Below are 15,650 nucleotides of genomic sequence, written 5' to 3'. Positions count from 1 at the left end.
TGACAAGTCCAAAGGCCACTTTTCTTCTCATCTGACGTCACTGGCCCCTCCCTTCTCCCACTGGTGTGCCCAGCAACACTTCTGATTCTCCTACCCATAGCTTTCAGAGTAGAGTTCCAACTCCTTAGATGAGCACCCAATATCTTTTGTGATTTGGCCCCTGCCCACCTTCACAGACCCTTTTTCTGCCACCAATCTTGCGCTGCTTCTCCTCAGATCTCATTGAACTGCTTGCGGTTCTCCAAATGCATCATACACCATTGCACTGCTTCACAGCTCACATGTGCCCTCCTTTGGGAAAGATCTCTGAGATCCTCTCCCCTAGTCGGAGTTGTGGAAATCCTGTACACGCCCTGACCCTGAAGGCACCCTCTAAGGCAGGGCGGCTATCTCTCTGTTCTTGGTATCCAGATGAGTGGTTCAGAGCAGGTACCGAAGAAATGTAGGTTGGAGGAAGCAAAGAGCCAAATGATGTTTTGGGAATGTCCACAACACAAGGAAATGCATCCCTAATGTCACCCTGTACTCTGGACAGCTATAGCAGCCACACACACCCCGACTGGGAAGGAAGTCCGTGCCGCCTGCCCTCCGGGGTCTCGGGACGGGGAGTTTGCGGCAGGGAGAGGAGGAGCACCATAGCAGTCTCTTCCCTTAGGGTAAGGGTGATGTTCTAGCGGCACAGCACCCACGGGGCCTCTTCCGCACCCTTGAGTTTGTGGGTTAGAGGAGGGGAAAGGGAGAGGTGCTTCCTCACAGAGAGGGAACCCCCATTCCTGCTGTTCCCCTTATGTCTGAGCTCAGGACCCTGGGAACTTTCCGGCCCCGGGGCAGGACCTAACAGAAGGCTGGTCCCTCCGGTGGGGCCTGTGTCTGAGACCAGCAAGGGGAGCCGCGCTGGAATTAAGGCCCGAGAAGGGCAGGGCACTGTGGGGATTTGCAGATCGAGGGGTGGCGTCAAGGGTAATTTTACTCGGTGGGGAGCTCGACCTGAGACAGGTACCGTCCGAGCCGCTTCCGAAGCGCTCCCCCACCAGTTCCAACCACCCCTGGGCCGCCTCCCCGCCGAGCCCGAGGCGTGGGCTCTTCGGGCTCCACGTCGTCGCTGAGGGAGCTGATGCCTGGGGCCCTGGAGGGCCCGGGCCAGGAGCCTGCGTGGGGGCCAGCCGGAGGGAGCAGGGACCTGGCCAGCCGCGCCTGCGCGCTGCGGGCGGGGCGGGCGGACGGCCCTCGGCTACGCCCCGCCCCGCCCCCGCCCCGCCCCCGCCCTCGGCTGCGCCCCGCCCCCGACCGCGCCCCGTCCCGCCCCGCCCTCGCTGCCCCGCCCCCGCCCCCGACCGCGCGCGTGCGCCTCGGGGGACCGGCCGGGCGCGGGCCTCGGTCCGCACGGGCGCTCGGGTGCGGCTGCCTTTGGCGGGCCCTGCGGCGGAGCTTCCGGCGGCACCTGCGAGGCGGGGGAGCCCCAGCGGGGCAGGAGCCCGCCCAGGCTCCCCCGCCCCGCCCCCCGGGCCGAGCGCCGGGCCGCGCCGCAGCCGCGTGGGGGCGCGGCTCGGGGTTCAGCTCGGGCGGAGCTCGCGCCCTGGGACCCGGTCCGCGTCGGGCCGCCCGGCGGCCTCTCCCCTCCCTCTCCCTCGGCCCCTCCCCTCCTCATGCTCACTCGCTCGCTCGCGCTCTCAAATGAATAAAATCTTTAAAAAAAAAAAAAAAAAGTGGGGGGCGCCTGGGTGGCTCAGACCTGCCTTTGGCTCAGGGCCCGGGGTCGCGCCCCGCACCAGGCCCGGCTCAGCGTGGAGCCCGCTTCTCCCTCCCCCCGCCCGCCGCCCTGCCCCCTTGCGCCCCACGCTCTCTTTCCCCTGTGTCAAATACATAGATGAATCTTTAAAAAAAGAAGAGATAAAAGAACTACTTAAAACAGGCGTGGAGCTGGGAACGCACAGGAGCTGCAGGCGGAACACCAAGTAACTTAACACAAGTGAGCCCATGTGAGTAAAAGCCTAGAAGGAAACACCCTCTGAAGCTGGGATTAGGAGTAATTTTACTTCCTTTTTTGTTATGTCGTATATTCTCCAACTCTTGAGAGTAACTTTTTTTTTTGCAATCAGGAAAAAAAAATCAGGAAGGAAATGGGGTGCCTCGGTGGCTCAGCGGGTTGAGAGTCTGACTCTAGGTTTCAGCTCAGGTCATGATCTAGGGGTCGTGGGATCAGGATGAGCCCCGAGTTGGGGCCCACACTCAGCAGGGAGTCTGGGATTCCCCCGTCCTCTCTCTCTGCCCCTTCCCATGTTCACATGCACACGCTGTCTCAAATAAATAAATAAGTCTTTAAAAAAAATACGGGGTCAGGACGCCTGGGTGGCTCAGTGGTTGAGCGCCTGCCTTTGGCGCAGGCGGTGATCCCGGAGTCCTGGGAACAAGTCCTGCATCAGGCTCCCTGCGTGGAGCCTGCTTCTCCCTCTGCCTGTGTCTCTGCCCCTCTCTGTGTGTCTCTCATGAATAAATAAATAAAATCTTTAAAATAAAACAAAACGGTGTCATTATAAAAAAAAAAAAAAAGGAAAGGAAATAGTCCCTTACATTTATGCAGCATCTTATTATTTACCTAATATTTAGTCCTTCTCTGTTATTTCTTTCAATCAACAATAATCTTATTTGTGAAGTGATTATTATTAGTTACATTTTGGAGGTAGGGACTCCATGAAATTCCATGGTGGTGAATGACTGACTTGAAGGCACAAAACAGTAGTGAGCAGTGGTGGGATCAGGGAAATTTGACCCAGCCTGGCCCTGAGCCTGAGCAACACGACTGTGGCTGATAAGCTTCTGCTACAGACTCGGTTCCTCTTTCTTTTTGTGTCTCCCCCTTCCCAATCCTTGGTCCACTGAGTGACATCATTAACTCCATTAACTCATTTATAAAATAAATGTGCACTGATAACCCACTGGGCATTCCATTATTTTTGAGGCATTATTTACTCATATATTTTTTAGTTTTATTGAAGTATAATTAACATACAATAAATTACACATATTTAAGGTGTATACTTGGATAAGTCTCGACATATGTGTTCATATAAAACAATCACAACGGGGATCCCTGGGTGGCGCCGCGGTTTGGCGCCTGCCTTTGGCCCAGGGCGCGATCCTGGAGACCCCGGATCGAATCCCACGTCGGGCTCCCGGTGCATGGAGCCTGCTTCTCCCTCTGCCTGTGTCTCTGCCTCTCTCTCTCTCCCTCTGTTACTATCATAAATAAATAAAAAATTAAAAAAAAAAAAAAAAAAACAATCACAACGGAGTCAATGGACCTGTTAATCACCCCCAAAAGTTTCTTTGTGCCTTTATGATCCCACTCTCCTGACCATCAGGCCTCTAATACCCAATCAAACATAAATCTGCTTTCTGTCATTACAGATTAGTTTGCATTTGCTGGTTTTTTTATATAAGTATAATCACACACCATAAACTGTGTATGTGTTGCGAAGTATAGATTCAAGTTGATAATTTTTGCACAGATATCCAATTGTTCCAGCATCATTTGCTGAGAAGGCTGTCCTATTCTTAGTTTGTTTAGTATTTTTATCATGAAAGGATGTTGAGTTTTTATCAGATGCTTTTCTGCATCTATTGAAATAATCACGTGGTTGTTTTCCTTTGCCCTATAAATGTGCCAACGTTTATTTTCCTAGGAATTCACCCTTGCATTCCCAAGATAAATATCTTGCATAACCAAGAAATATCCCACTTGGTTACAATGTATAATCACTTTTAGTGGGCCATTGGATGTGACTTACTAGTATTTTGCTGAGAATTTTATATCTATATTTATAAGAATATGAGAATGAATATATCTATATTCATTTTTTTCATAAGGAATATTGGTCTAGAGTTTTCTTACAGAGCTTTCTCTGGCTTTGGTAAAGAATGGTGGCCTCATAGAATGTGTTAGAAAGTGTTCTGCTCCTCTTCTGTTTTGGGGAAGAGTTTGAGAAAGATTGGTGTTAAATCTCCTTTCGATGTTTGGTAGACTTTACCAGTAAAGCCATCTGGTCCTGGACTTTTCTTTGTTAGGAGATGTTTTAATTTATTGTTTTGTGGGGACACCTGGGTGGCTTAGCGGTTGAGGGTTGAGCGTCTGCCTTTGGCTCAGGGCGTGATTCCAAAGTCCTGGGATAGAGTCCCAGGATCGAGTTCCACATGGGGCTCTCTGCAAGGAGCCTGCTTCTCCTTCCCTCTTCCTGTGTCTTTGCCTCTCTCTGTGTGTCTTTCATGAATAAATAAATAAAATCTTAAAAAAAAAAAAAAAAAAGGGCAGCCCAGGTGTCTCAGCGGTTTAGTGCTGCCTTCAGCCCAGGGCATGATCCTGGAGACCTGGGATTGAGTCCCACGTCGGGCTCCCTGCGTGGAGCCTGCTTCTCACTCTGCCTGTGTCTCTGTCTCTCTGTCTCTCATGAATAAATAAAAAAATCTTAAAAAAGAAAAAAAATTTTTTTTTTGTGGCCTAACACGGTCTGTCCTGGAGAATGTTTTATGAATACTTGAGAACAGCATATTTCTGTCGTTGGGAATGTTCTGTATGTCTTTTAGGTCTAGTTGGTTTCTAGTGTTTTTTACATACTCTATTTCCTTATTGACCTTCTGTATAGGATATTTAGTCCATTATTGAAGGTAGGGTACTGATATCTCCAGCTCTTCTTGTAGATTTGTCTTATTTTTCCTTTCATTTCTGTTGTTTGCGTCATACAGCTCCTTCATGACTGACCCTTTTATCAGTATATAATGTCCTCCTTTGTCTCTTGTAACAGTTTTTTTTTTTTTTAAGATTTTATTTATTTATTCATGAGAGGCACAGAGAGCGAGAGAGGCAGAGACACAGGCAGAGGGAGAGGCAGGCCCCATGCAGGGAGCCCGACGTGAGACTCTATCCAGGGTCTCCAGGATCACACCCAGGCCTGAAGGTGGCGCTAAACCGCTGAGCCACTGGGGCTGCCCTCATGCAACAGTTTTTGATTCAACATCTATTTTGTCTAGGGGTGCCTGGCTTGCCCAGTCAGTAGAGCATGAGACTTGATCTGGGGGTTGTGAGTTCAAGCCCCATATTTGGGGTAGAGATTACTTAAATAAATCCTTAAAAATAAATAGGGGTGCCAGCGTGGCTCAGTCCGTTGAGCAACTGCCTTTGGCTCAGGTCCTGGGATGGAGCCCTGAGTCAGACTCCCTAATTCTCCCTCTCCCTCTGCCTCTCCCCCCACCCCCCTGCTCATGCTCGTGCGCTCTCTCTCTCTCTCTCTCTCTCTCTCATAAATAAAATCTTTAAAAATAGGGCAGTCCCGGTGGCCCAGTGGTTTAGCGCTGCCAGGGGTGTGATCCTGGAGACTCAGGATCGAGTCCCATGTTGGGCTCCCTGCATGGAGCCTGCTTCTCCCTCTGCCTGTGTCTCTGCCTGTGTGTGTGTGTGTGTGTGTGTGTGTGTGTGTGTGTCTGTCATGAATAAATAAATAAAATCTTTTTAAAAAATCTTTTAAAATAAAACAAAATAATATAAAATCTATTCTGTCTAGTATTAGTAGAGCCACCTTGGCTGTCTTTTGGTTACTCTTTGCATGGAATATGTTTTTCCATCCTTTCAAAGCTGTCAGCCTATTTGTGTCTTCGGGTCTAAAACAAGTCTCTTATAAGCAGTATATACTTGGATTTTTAAAGAATATTTTTGATCATTTTAAAGTGTACAGTTCAATGGCAATAAGTACATTATTGTGCAACCATCACCACCATCCATCTCCAGAACCTTTTCATCTCTCCAAACTGAAACTCCATACTCATTAAATAATTCTCCACTTACCCCTACCCCACCAGGCCTGGCAACTACCATTCTACTTTCTGTCTCTATGACTTTATTACTAGTGTATGTAAAGTACTACATACTTCATAAGTGAAATCGTAAGCATCTTTCCTTTATAACTGTTTTTTTTTTTACTTTGCATAATGTCTTTGAGGTTCAGACATGTTGTAGATGTGTCAAAATTTCACTCTTTTTTAAGGATGAATAATAATATTCCAGGGACGCCTGGGTGGCTCAGCAGTTGGGCATCTGCCTTTGGCTCAGGGCATGATCCCAGAGTCCCAGGATCGAGTCCCACGTTGGCCTTCCTGCATGGAGCCTGCTTCTCCCTCTGCCTGTGTCTCTGCCTCTCTCTGTGTCTCTCATGAATAAATAAATAAAATCTTTAAAAAACTCATAGTCGTAATAAAGTGATTACTGATATTAAAGGATTTACTTTTGCAATAGTGTTCTATTTTTTTTTAATTTTTAAAAGAGGGATCCCTGGGTGGCGCAGCGATTTGGCGCCTGCCTTTGGCCCAGGGCGAGATCCTGGAGACCCGGGATCGAATCCCACGTCGGGCTCCCGGTGCATGGAGCCTGCTTCTCCCTCTGCCTGTGTCTCTGCCTCTCTCTCTCTCTGTGTGTGACTGTCATAAATAAATAAAAATTAAAAAAATATATTAAAAAGAAAAGATTCTAAAAAAATAAAATAAAAAAAATAAATCCTTAAAAAAAATTTTTTTAAGATTTTATTTATTTATTCATAGAGACACAGAGAGAGAGAGAGGCAGAGACACAGGCAGAGGGAGAAGCAGGCTCCACACAGGGAGCCCGACGTGGGACTCAATCCCAGGTCTCCAGGATCATGCCCTGGACTGAAGGCAGCGCTAAACCGCTGAGCCACCGGGGCTGCCCTGCAATAGTGTTCCAGATGTCATCTTTTTTGTTCCTCAATCCTCCCAATACTGACTTCTCTTGTGTTTAATTTTTTTTCTAGTGTACCATTTTGATTTCCTTTTCTGTATATTTCCTACTTGTTTTCTTAGTGGTTACCATAAGGATGACAAGTAATACCCTAAGATTAGTAGCTAATTTTTCATCAGACACCATGAAGGTCAGAAACAAGTAGATGATATAAAGTACTGATAGGGGGCAGCCCTGGTAGCTCAGTGGCTTAGCGCTGCCTTCAGTCCAGGGTGTGATCCTGGAGACCCGGGATCGAGCTTGGGCTCCCTGCATGGAGCCTGCTTTTCCCTCTGCCTGTGTCTCTGCCTCTCTCTCTCTGTGTCTCTCATGAATAAATAAATAAAATCTTTAAAAAAAAAATAAAGTACTGATAGGGAGCTTGCTTCAGCAACAGATATATGAAAATTGGAATGATACAGAGAAGATTAGCATGGCCCTGCACAAGGATGACATGCAAACTCATGAAGCATTCCATATTTTTAAAGTTACACTTACTAAAAAATAAATAGCTAAAATAAAGTACTGATAAGAAGGGGGGAAAACTGTCAACCAAGAATTCTATATCCAGAAAAACTATCCTTCAAAATTAAGAAGACATCCTCAGATAAACAAAAATTTATGGAATTTATTGCTAGTAACCTGCCCTACAAGAAATGTTAAAGTGACTCCATCGGAGTGAAATAAAAAGGCACTAGATGATAACTCAAAGCCACATAAAGAAATAAAGATCACTGGTAAAGGTAACTACATGGTAAATATTTAAAACTAATATTATTGTATTTTTGGTATGTAAATCCTCCTTTTTGTTTCTTACATGATTTATAAGATAGATGCATAAAACAATGATCATAAATCTTTTTTTAAAAATATTTTTAGGGATCCCTGGGTGGCGCAGTGGTTTAGCGCCTGCCTTTGGCCCAGGGCACGATCCTGGAGACCTGGGATCGAATCCCACGTCGGGCTCCTGGTGCATGGAGCCTGCTTCTCCCTCTGCCTATGTCTCTGCCTCTCTCTCTCTCTCTCTCTGTGACTATCATAAATAAATAAACATTTAAAAATATATTTTTATTTATTTATTCATGATAGAGAGAGAGACTTTTTTATGGCTCCAAATATGGTCTGTTTTGTTAAATGTTCTCGGGGCACAAACCCTACAGTACATTATCTTTTTTTTTTTTTTAAGATTTTATTTATTTATCCATAGAAACACAGAGAGAGAGAGAGACAGAGGCACAGGCAGAGGGAGAAGCAGGCTCCATGCAGGGAGCCCGACGTGGGACTCGATCCAGGGTGCCCAGGATCAAACCCAGGGCTGCAGGTGGCGCTAAACCGCTGCGCCACCGGGGCTGCCCACATTATCATTTTTTAAACACAGTTATCTTTTTTAAAGACTTAAGTGATAAGAGAAAAAGATGATATACTCAAGTAATTACCATTGCCAGAGCTCTCCATTCCTTTGGGAAGGTTCACATTTTTACATTTTCTTTTTGCCTGAAGAATTTCCTTTAACTTTTTTTGAAGTGCAGGTCTGCTAGTGATGAATTCTCTAAGTTTTTATATATCTGACGATGTCTTTATTTCACCTTTGTTTTTGAAAGATATTTTTTATGAAGTTTTAATTTGAATTCCAGTATAGTTAACATACAGTGTTATATTAGTCTCACGTATATCATATAGTGATTGAACAGTTTCATACATTACTCAGTGCTCAACACAACAAATCACTTCTCAATCCCCATCACCTGTTTCACCCATCCCCCTGCCCACCTCCCCTCTGGTCACCATCAGTTTGTTCTCTAGAGTTAAGAATCTATTTCTTGGTTTCTCTCTCTCTCTCTTTTTCCCTTTGCTCACAATTTTTTTATTTCTTACATTCCACGAGTGAAATATTATATTTGTCTTTCTCTGATTTACTTTGCTTAGCATTTATACTAGTTCCATCCACATTGTTGAAAATGGCAAGATTTTATTCTTTTTTGTGGCTGAAAAATACTCCATTGTATATTTATACCATATCTTCTTTATCCATTCATCTATCCACAGACCCCTGGATAGATGGTCTATCTATAGGTTCTTCCATAATTTGGCTATTGTATATTTTTGAAAGATATTTTTGCCTAATGTTCTACATTGGGAGGTTTCCTTTTTTTTTTTTAATTTTTATTTATTATTTATTATAGTCACAGAGAGAGAGAGAGAGAGAGAGAGAGAGAGAGGCAGAGACATAGGCAGAGGGAGAAGCAGGCTCCATGCACCGGGAGCCCGACGTGGGATTCGATCCTGGGTCTCCAGGATCGCACCCTGGGCCAAAGGCAGGCGCCAAACCGCTGCGCCACCCAGGGATCCGGGAGGTTTCCTTTTGATGTTTTAAAGATATTGCTTCACTGTCTTCTTACATGAATTATTTTGGGTGGAACTTTAATGTCATACTTTGTTTCTCTGTATATTACATCTTTTAAGATTTTCTCTTTATTACTCATTTTAAGCAATTTGACTATAATATGCCTTCGTATAGTTTTCTTCGTGTTTCTTGTGCTTGGGGCTTACTGCGTTTCCTAGATCTGTGGGTTTATAATCTTCATTTCTTTTGGAAACCTTTCAGTCATTAGTTCTTCAAATATTTTTGTCACCTCACCCTCTCTTCTTCTGGGCCTCTCTACTTACTCATCTATTAGGCCACTTGAAATTGAATCCCACAATTCACTGATGCTCTTGTAATTTTATTCTAGATTCTTTTTTCTCTTTTTCATTTTCGATGATTTCTATTCTAATGCCTTCATGTACACGTATCTTTTCTTCTGCAATCCAATCTGCCACTAATCTCATTTGGTGTATTTTTCATCTTGGACATTGAAGTTTTCTTTTAAGATTTTTTTTTATATTTATTCATTCATGAGAGACACAGAGAGAGAGAGAGAGAGAGAGAGAGTGAGGCAGAGACACAGGCAGAGAAAGAGAAGCAGGCTCCCCACAGGGAGCCCGATATGGGACTCGGTGCCGGGACTCCAGGATCACGCCCTGGGCCCAAGGCAGACGCTCAACCACTGAGACACTCAGTTGTCCCAGACATTGAAGTTTTCATGTTTAGAAATTCAATTTGGAGGGACGCCTGGGTGGCTCAGTGCTTGGGCATCTGCCTTTGGCTCAGGGCGTGATCCTGGCGTCCCGGGATCCAGTCCCGCATCAGGCTCCCTGTGGGGAGCCTGCTTCTCCCTCTGCCTATGTCTCTGCCTCTCTAACACTCCATATCTCTCATGAATAAACAAAACCTTAAAAAAAAAAAAAAAGAAAGAAAGAAACTCAATTTGGGACTTTTAAATATCCTTCTTGTCTCTCCTTAACTTGTTAAGCATAAGGAATATAGTTATAACTGTTTTAGTGTTCTCCTTAGGTCTAACATCTTTCAGTTCTGGGTCAGTTTCAGTTGATTATAGATTGTGTTTTCCTGCCTCTTTGCATGTCTATTTATGAATCCATTTTTTTAGTGGATGCAACACATTAGGAATGTTACCTTATTGGGGGCTGGATAGCTGCATTCCTATACATCTTCTTGAGCTTTGTTCCGGAATGAATTTACATTACTTGTCAACAATTTGATCTTCTCAAGTGTTGCTTTTATGATTTGTTAGATAGGTCCAGAGCAGGGGGATGCAAGGATGAGTAAGGCATTAGTGAAAGGGGATACATAAGCCCACGCACTAACCATAGAAACATGGGTGAGGGAACAGTTCAAACTTTATCAGGGTGGCATGGTACAACCTCAGCTCTGCCCTATTTCTCCCTTTCCTTCATGCAACAGCATGATGAGAACAAGGAGGGCTGGAGTATTCCCTGGCCAGGCTTGGGGGGTGCCCTCTTGGGGTTTGAAGCCTTATCACAGGAACAAACCAGGCTTCAAATACAGACATGGAGCAGCCAGTGGCACAAAGCTGACCAGGAAGAGGGACCCACCTGTCCTTCCATTCTGCTTCACCCTTGCTGATCACGAGGGCCTTGGGAAGTCATCACACACTGCTCAGGGCTTCAGCTTACTCATTTGTAAATTGGGGTTTACTGAGTGACGCTGAGACCCCAGTCCTTTCTACACACTGACTTAGCCAGTTGACCTCTAAGCCCACCCCTAGAGGGCCCTCAAGATATGTGGTCAGAAACTGTGGGGATGAGGACAGAGGTCATGTGTGTGGGCAGCCAGGGGGTTCTAAAACCAGTCTTTTGATCCTAACCTCTTGCAAGGTGAGGCAGGCCCTGCCTGGGGATGTGGCCTCCTCCCTCTGCCCTCAGCTCTGATAGAAGCCTGCGATGAGTGGTCTTCTTACTCTTCAGACTCAAAAGCCAGAGAACACCAAGGAATCCACCTGGAGCCTCCAGACCCAAGCATTTCTGTCATTCCTTTCCCCTTATCTCTGATTTCCTACCAGTCAGATGATGGTGTCTGAAGGCAAGAGGCCAGAGTTCCCAACTGCTCTCTGGTTCTAGATTGGGTCATCTCTGCATCAGACTTGCCCTGATCAACCTTCTTTGGAAAGGCCTGAGGAAACAGGCCAGACCAGACCAAATGGCTCAACCATGTCCGTGCCACTGGCTGTCTCTGGCAAGAATAAGGGGATCCAGTTAATCCCTCCATCTCCAGTAGCATCCAAGGACCCTGGAGGGCCTCAGCCTGGCTCAGCTCCCACAACTTTTATGTGGCTTTCATCCACTGCCAGCTGGAGTTTTCCTAACCGTGTGTGGATTGGGAAGAGAGGTTGGGAAGGTGTAGTACAAAGCTACACACGTACTTGAGGTAACATACGAGTGGAAGAAACAAGAGAGTTGGGAAGCCTGGGTGGCTCAGCGGTTAAGTGTCTGTCTTCGGCTGAGGTCGTGATCCTGGGGTCCCAGGATCGAGCCCCGCATGGGGCTCCCTGCGTGGAGCCTGCTTCTCCCTCTGCTGTGTCTCTGCCTGTCTCTAATGAATAAATAAATAAAATCTGAAAGAAAGAAAGAAAGAAAGAAAGAAAGAAAGAAAGAAAGAAAGAAAGAAAGAAAGAAAGAAAGAAGAAAGAAAGAAAAGAAAGAAAGAAAGAACGAACAAGAGAGATCCCTTGTATCCTTTGCCTAGCTTCCCTTTGCACAACTATACCAGAATATCACAGCCAGGGTGCTGACATCGGTAAGAATCCATCAATCCATCTCCAGTGTGTGGCATTAATGATCGCGCCAGTAAAGCTTCCGAATTTACCCACTTCTCAAGTTGCTGGTGACCCCGGGCGGGGACTGCACCCTGCTGTTGCACGTGGTGACCGGGCGGGGACTGCACCCTGCTGTTGCACGTGGTGACCCCGGGCGGGGACTGCACCCTGCTGTTGCACGTGGTGACCCCGGGCGGGGACTGCACCCTGCTGTTGCACGTGGTGACCCCGGGCGGGGACTGCACCCTGCTGTTGCACGTGGTGACCCCGGGCGGGGACTGCACCCTGCTGTTGCACGTGGTGACCCCGGGCGGGGACTGCACCCTGCTGTTGCACGTGGTGACCCCGGGCGGGGACTGCACCCTGCTGTTGCACGTGGTGACCCCGGGCGGGGACTGCACCCTGCTGTTGCACGTGGTGACCCCGGGCGGGGACTGCTCCCTGCTGTTGCACGTGCGCCGTCAAAACCGACGGAGGTTCGCGGGGGATCTAACAGGGCACGGTATGTGCCAGACTCCTTATCCGGGGCATCGTGTGATCCTCACAAGGGCCCGTGTGGCAGACGTTAGGACCCAGGCGCAGAAAAGGCTGGAGGCCAAGCGCGGGCCAGGTCCCACGGCCAGGCAGGGGCGAAGCCGGGCTGCCTGTTCCATGTGCCTCCGAGCACAGCGCAGAGGGCACCCTGGGCACCAGGAACACTCGCGGAGTCCTTGCGGGCCCCGGGCAGGGGAGAGCAGCCCGCGCCTGACCTAAGCTCGGGAGCCGCTTGGCGGGACACCCGGGCTGCACCCAGAAGGACGAGGAAGCCCGACGCAGGGACCACGGCCGCCTCGCGGGCCGCGCTCGCCGGGCTCCGCCCCGGGGGACGCCGGGAAGCCGCCCCAGCCCCGCCCCCACCCCGCGCGCTCTCCTCCCCCCGCTGCGCGGCGCTCGGCTGCCCCCTGCCGCCGGGGGGTGGGCCCTGCAGCCTGGGCCCTCGCCTCTGGATTGGCCGCTCCAGAAGCCTCCGGGCCGTCCGCCTTCCGCCACCGGATTGGCTGCGTCCCGGCGCTGAGGCCCCGCCCATTTCCCCGGGTCCTTTGATCACGCGCCTGCCGGCTCTTCCGGGGCCTGGGAGCAAGGCGAGGGCGTTCCTGTCCGGGCTGCGGCGGCGGGAGGTAAGGCACGATCGGGTGGGCCGGGCTGCAGAGCGCCGGCGCGGGGCCGCATCCCGGGGGGCCGGATTCCGGGAGGCCCGGGCCCTCTGCGCAACCCCCAAACCTCCCTCCCTCGGCCGAGTCGCCCAGCGCCGTGGGAACGACCTCCCACTCGCCGATGCTGGTCCGCATCCTCGGAGCGGCCCGACACCCGCCCCACCTCGGCATGTCCCCTCGACCATGGGACGGTGTGCATGCGACTGTGCAAGCTCGCTGCCCCCACGGACACCGGGACAGGTAGTTCATACCTCGCCGTCCAGTGGAGACCCAGGCGAAGCGGGGTCGGGGACTTGGGGTCTGCGTGAGGAGCCCATGGACCATCTCCTTGCATCTCTCGACGGGAACTGACCCTCTCACCTCCGCCTGGCAGCCCAGGCTAAGAGGGGAGGGACCTGGGCGGAGCCCCGGGTGGGGACCAGAGGGAGGTGACATCACCTCGCAGATACAATCCAGCCCTGCCCACCCGTGTCCACCCTGGCACGAGACCAGTAGGGGAGAGGCTGTCCCGGCTGTGTGTCTGCAGGAACGCCAGGGACCAGCCCGGCCTAGGGAGGGCCTATTGCCTAAAGTGTGGGGATTGGGCGAGACTGAGGCAGGCTCCTCCAGATGCTCCTGCCTCACCCCCACGGCCCCCCAGTGCAGGACCCTCATGCTTTTTGTCAGATCTTTCCTTTTGCTCCAGTGGATAGGTGCTGGCAGCCCAGTGTCCGGAGGGGTTGCTACAGAAGCCCAGATCATGTATCTAAGCTTTTCTTGGTTCAGATGTGCAGATGTCTGGCCAGCACCTGACTGGGGCCTCACCCTGATTTGGGGGGATAGGGGCTGGGCAGGACTCTGGGTCTCCCCTTGGTGTCTTCTACATTCAGGGTATCCAGTGAGTCACTCACTGTAAGGTTAAACCCAGCACACTGACTTGGAGGATACCTCGTCCCAGTGCCCGACCCAAGTTTTGATACATCACCAGCTCCTGGGGAGGGATCCAGAGCTTGGCTGTCACTCTGGGTGAAATTGATAACCTCCCTTCCTCCTCCCCAGGGAGCCCAGTGGAGGCGCCCTCCCGAGGCTCAACTGCCCATGCTGACTACCCAGCCCTCCGGCTGCCGAGGTCATGAGTAACACTACAGTGCCCAATGCCCCTCAGGCCAACAGTGACTCCATGGTGGGCTACGTGCTGGGGCCTTTCTTCCTCATCACCCTGGTCGGGGTGGTGGTGGCTGTGGTAAGGAGTCCCCTCATAGGCACATAAACACCCACACCTCTGCTGAGGCAGAAGGGGGCGGGGCTGGTCCAGCCTGCACACATGGTCTCAGCTGTCCTGCTCTTACGCAAGTGGAGGGGTACAGGTGGGTGTCTCACTTGTGGGCTGTGCTCACTTGTGGGCTCAGCAGCCTCCGCAGCTGTGTGTCTCTGTTACAGGTAATGTATGTCCAGAAGAAAAAGCGGTGAGTGTCTCTGCCCCTATTGTTACCTCCCCTACATTCTGCTTACACTTCTTCCTGTAGGATCAGGTTCTCTACACACACGGTTAAGATGCCCCTCGGCTATCCTTATACAAGCCTGAAATTCCCTGCACCCCATTGTTAGGATTTCCTGCCCACCCTGGGCTTACCTACACGAGAGGCCCCTTATAAAATTGGGCTCCTATTCTTAGAACCCTAGTGTGCCCCTGAAGGCACCCACTGGAGGTCCCACTGCGTTGGGGAGTAGACACAGGGCTGTCAGGTGTTTGAAGGGAGTGGACACCCACCCTGGGCTGAGCTCCCCTCCCCTGCTCCCCAGAGTGGACCGGCTTCGCCATCACCTGCTCCCCATGTACAGCTACGACCCTGCTGAGGAGCTACATGAGGCTGAGCAGGAGCTACTGTCTGATGTGGGGGACCCCAAGGTGAGCACTCTGGGGCTCCGGGATAATTAGCCGAGGTCCAGCTGCTGCGTTCCCATCCATACTCCCCTCCCCCACGTGGGCCGGGCTAGTGGGGTATCCCCATGGTTGTGCTGAGGCCCAGGAACTCCACCCCATGGCCCCATCTCTCCCCACAGGTGGTCCATGGCTGGCAGAGTGGCTACCAGCACAAGCGGATGCCCTTACTGGATGTCAAGACCTAACCAGACCCCTCCCAGCTCTCCAGAACCATAGGATCTGGGGCGTGCCCTGGGCCTGCAGTCTGCTGCCTCCCTCTCCGCTAGCACTCACCCAGCTCCCCCTGCTGGGAACTGTCTCCTCTTTCCACCCATCCCCAGCAGCACCTCACTCCCCCACCCTCCACAGGGCCCTCAGCCCTGTGTGACAGGGTGCAGCCAACCACCCACCGTCTCATGGGCACCACCTGGCTTTGAACGAGTTTCCACGGTGACAGGGCCTAATGTATAGTATTCAGTATATATATTTTGTAAATAAAATGTTTTGTGGCTAGGGGTATTTTTTTTTTTTTCCCAAGAAAGGCTTAAATTACCTTCCCTGGAGCTAATACTTCTCTTCCCCTCTCCTGAGCTGAACAG

General features: G+C 50.1%; 1 protein-coding gene, 1 long non-coding RNA gene and 1 other non-coding gene across 5 annotated transcripts; 2 read left to right on the top strand and 1 right to left on the bottom strand.

Annotated features, from left to right (window-relative positions):
* Positions 1 to 2,962: 2,962 nt before the first annotated feature.
* LOC125752200 (uncharacterized) lies at positions 2,963 to 12,821 on the bottom strand. Of its 2 annotated transcripts, none has more exons than XR_007401103.1 (3): positions 12,097 to 12,821; positions 11,907 to 12,020; positions 2,963 to 3,237 (listed from the first exon to the last, which is right to left on the bottom strand). It is a non-coding gene; the product is annotated as an uncharacterized LOC125752200 (long non-coding RNA). The 2 variants fall into 2 exon arrangements; XR_007401104.1 differs by having other exon boundaries at positions 12,136 to 12,821.
* On the top strand, positions 7,164 to 7,265 carry LOC112641883 (U6 spliceosomal RNA). Its single transcript, XR_003124872.1, has one exon. It is a non-coding gene; the product is annotated as a U6 spliceosomal RNA (small nuclear RNA).
* Positions 12,822 to 12,973: 152 nt separating the features above from the next.
* On the top strand, positions 12,974 to 15,564 carry SMIM29 (small integral membrane protein 29). 2 transcript variants are annotated; one of them, XM_025418474.3, is made up of 5 exons: positions 12,974 to 13,112; positions 14,187 to 14,370; positions 14,568 to 14,593; positions 14,931 to 15,036; positions 15,192 to 15,564. In XM_025418474.3, the coding sequence occupies exons 2-5, from the start codon at positions 14,260 to 14,262 to the stop codon at positions 15,255 to 15,257; spliced, it is 309 nt and encodes a 102-aa protein (XP_025274259.1). In that variant the 5' UTR covers positions 12,974 to 13,112; positions 14,187 to 14,259; the 3' UTR covers positions 15,258 to 15,564. The 2 variants fall into 2 exon arrangements, with proteins under 2 accessions (XP_025274259.1, XP_025274260.1); XM_025418475.3 differs by lacking the exon at positions 12,974 to 13,112 and adding an exon at positions 13,250 to 13,388.
* The last annotated feature ends 86 nt before the right edge of the window (positions 15,565 to 15,650 follow it).

This window comes from Canis lupus, chromosome 12 (assembly GCF_003254725.2).
Source record: "Canis lupus dingo isolate Sandy chromosome 12, ASM325472v2, whole genome shotgun sequence".
NCBI classification, from domain to species: Eukaryota; Metazoa; Chordata; class Mammalia; order Carnivora; family Canidae; genus Canis; species Canis lupus.
The sequence above is the reverse complement of the archived record's forward strand: the minus strand, read 5'-3'. Positions and strand labels throughout refer to the sequence as shown.

Excerpts from the sequence above, each read along its gene's own strand:
- SMIM29 (XM_025418474.3), top strand. The coding sequence starts at position 14,260 with ATGAGTAACACTACAGTGCCCAATGCCCCTCAGGCCAACAGTGACTCC. Across the intron at positions 14,371-14,567 it reads TCGGGGTGGTGGTGGCTGTG|GTAATGTATGTCCAGAAGAA; the intron begins GTAAGGAGTCCC and ends TCTCTGTTACAG. Across the intron at positions 14,594-14,930 it reads TATGTCCAGAAGAAAAAGCG|AGTGGACCGGCTTCGCCATC; the intron begins GTGAGTGTCTCT and ends CCTGCTCCCCAG.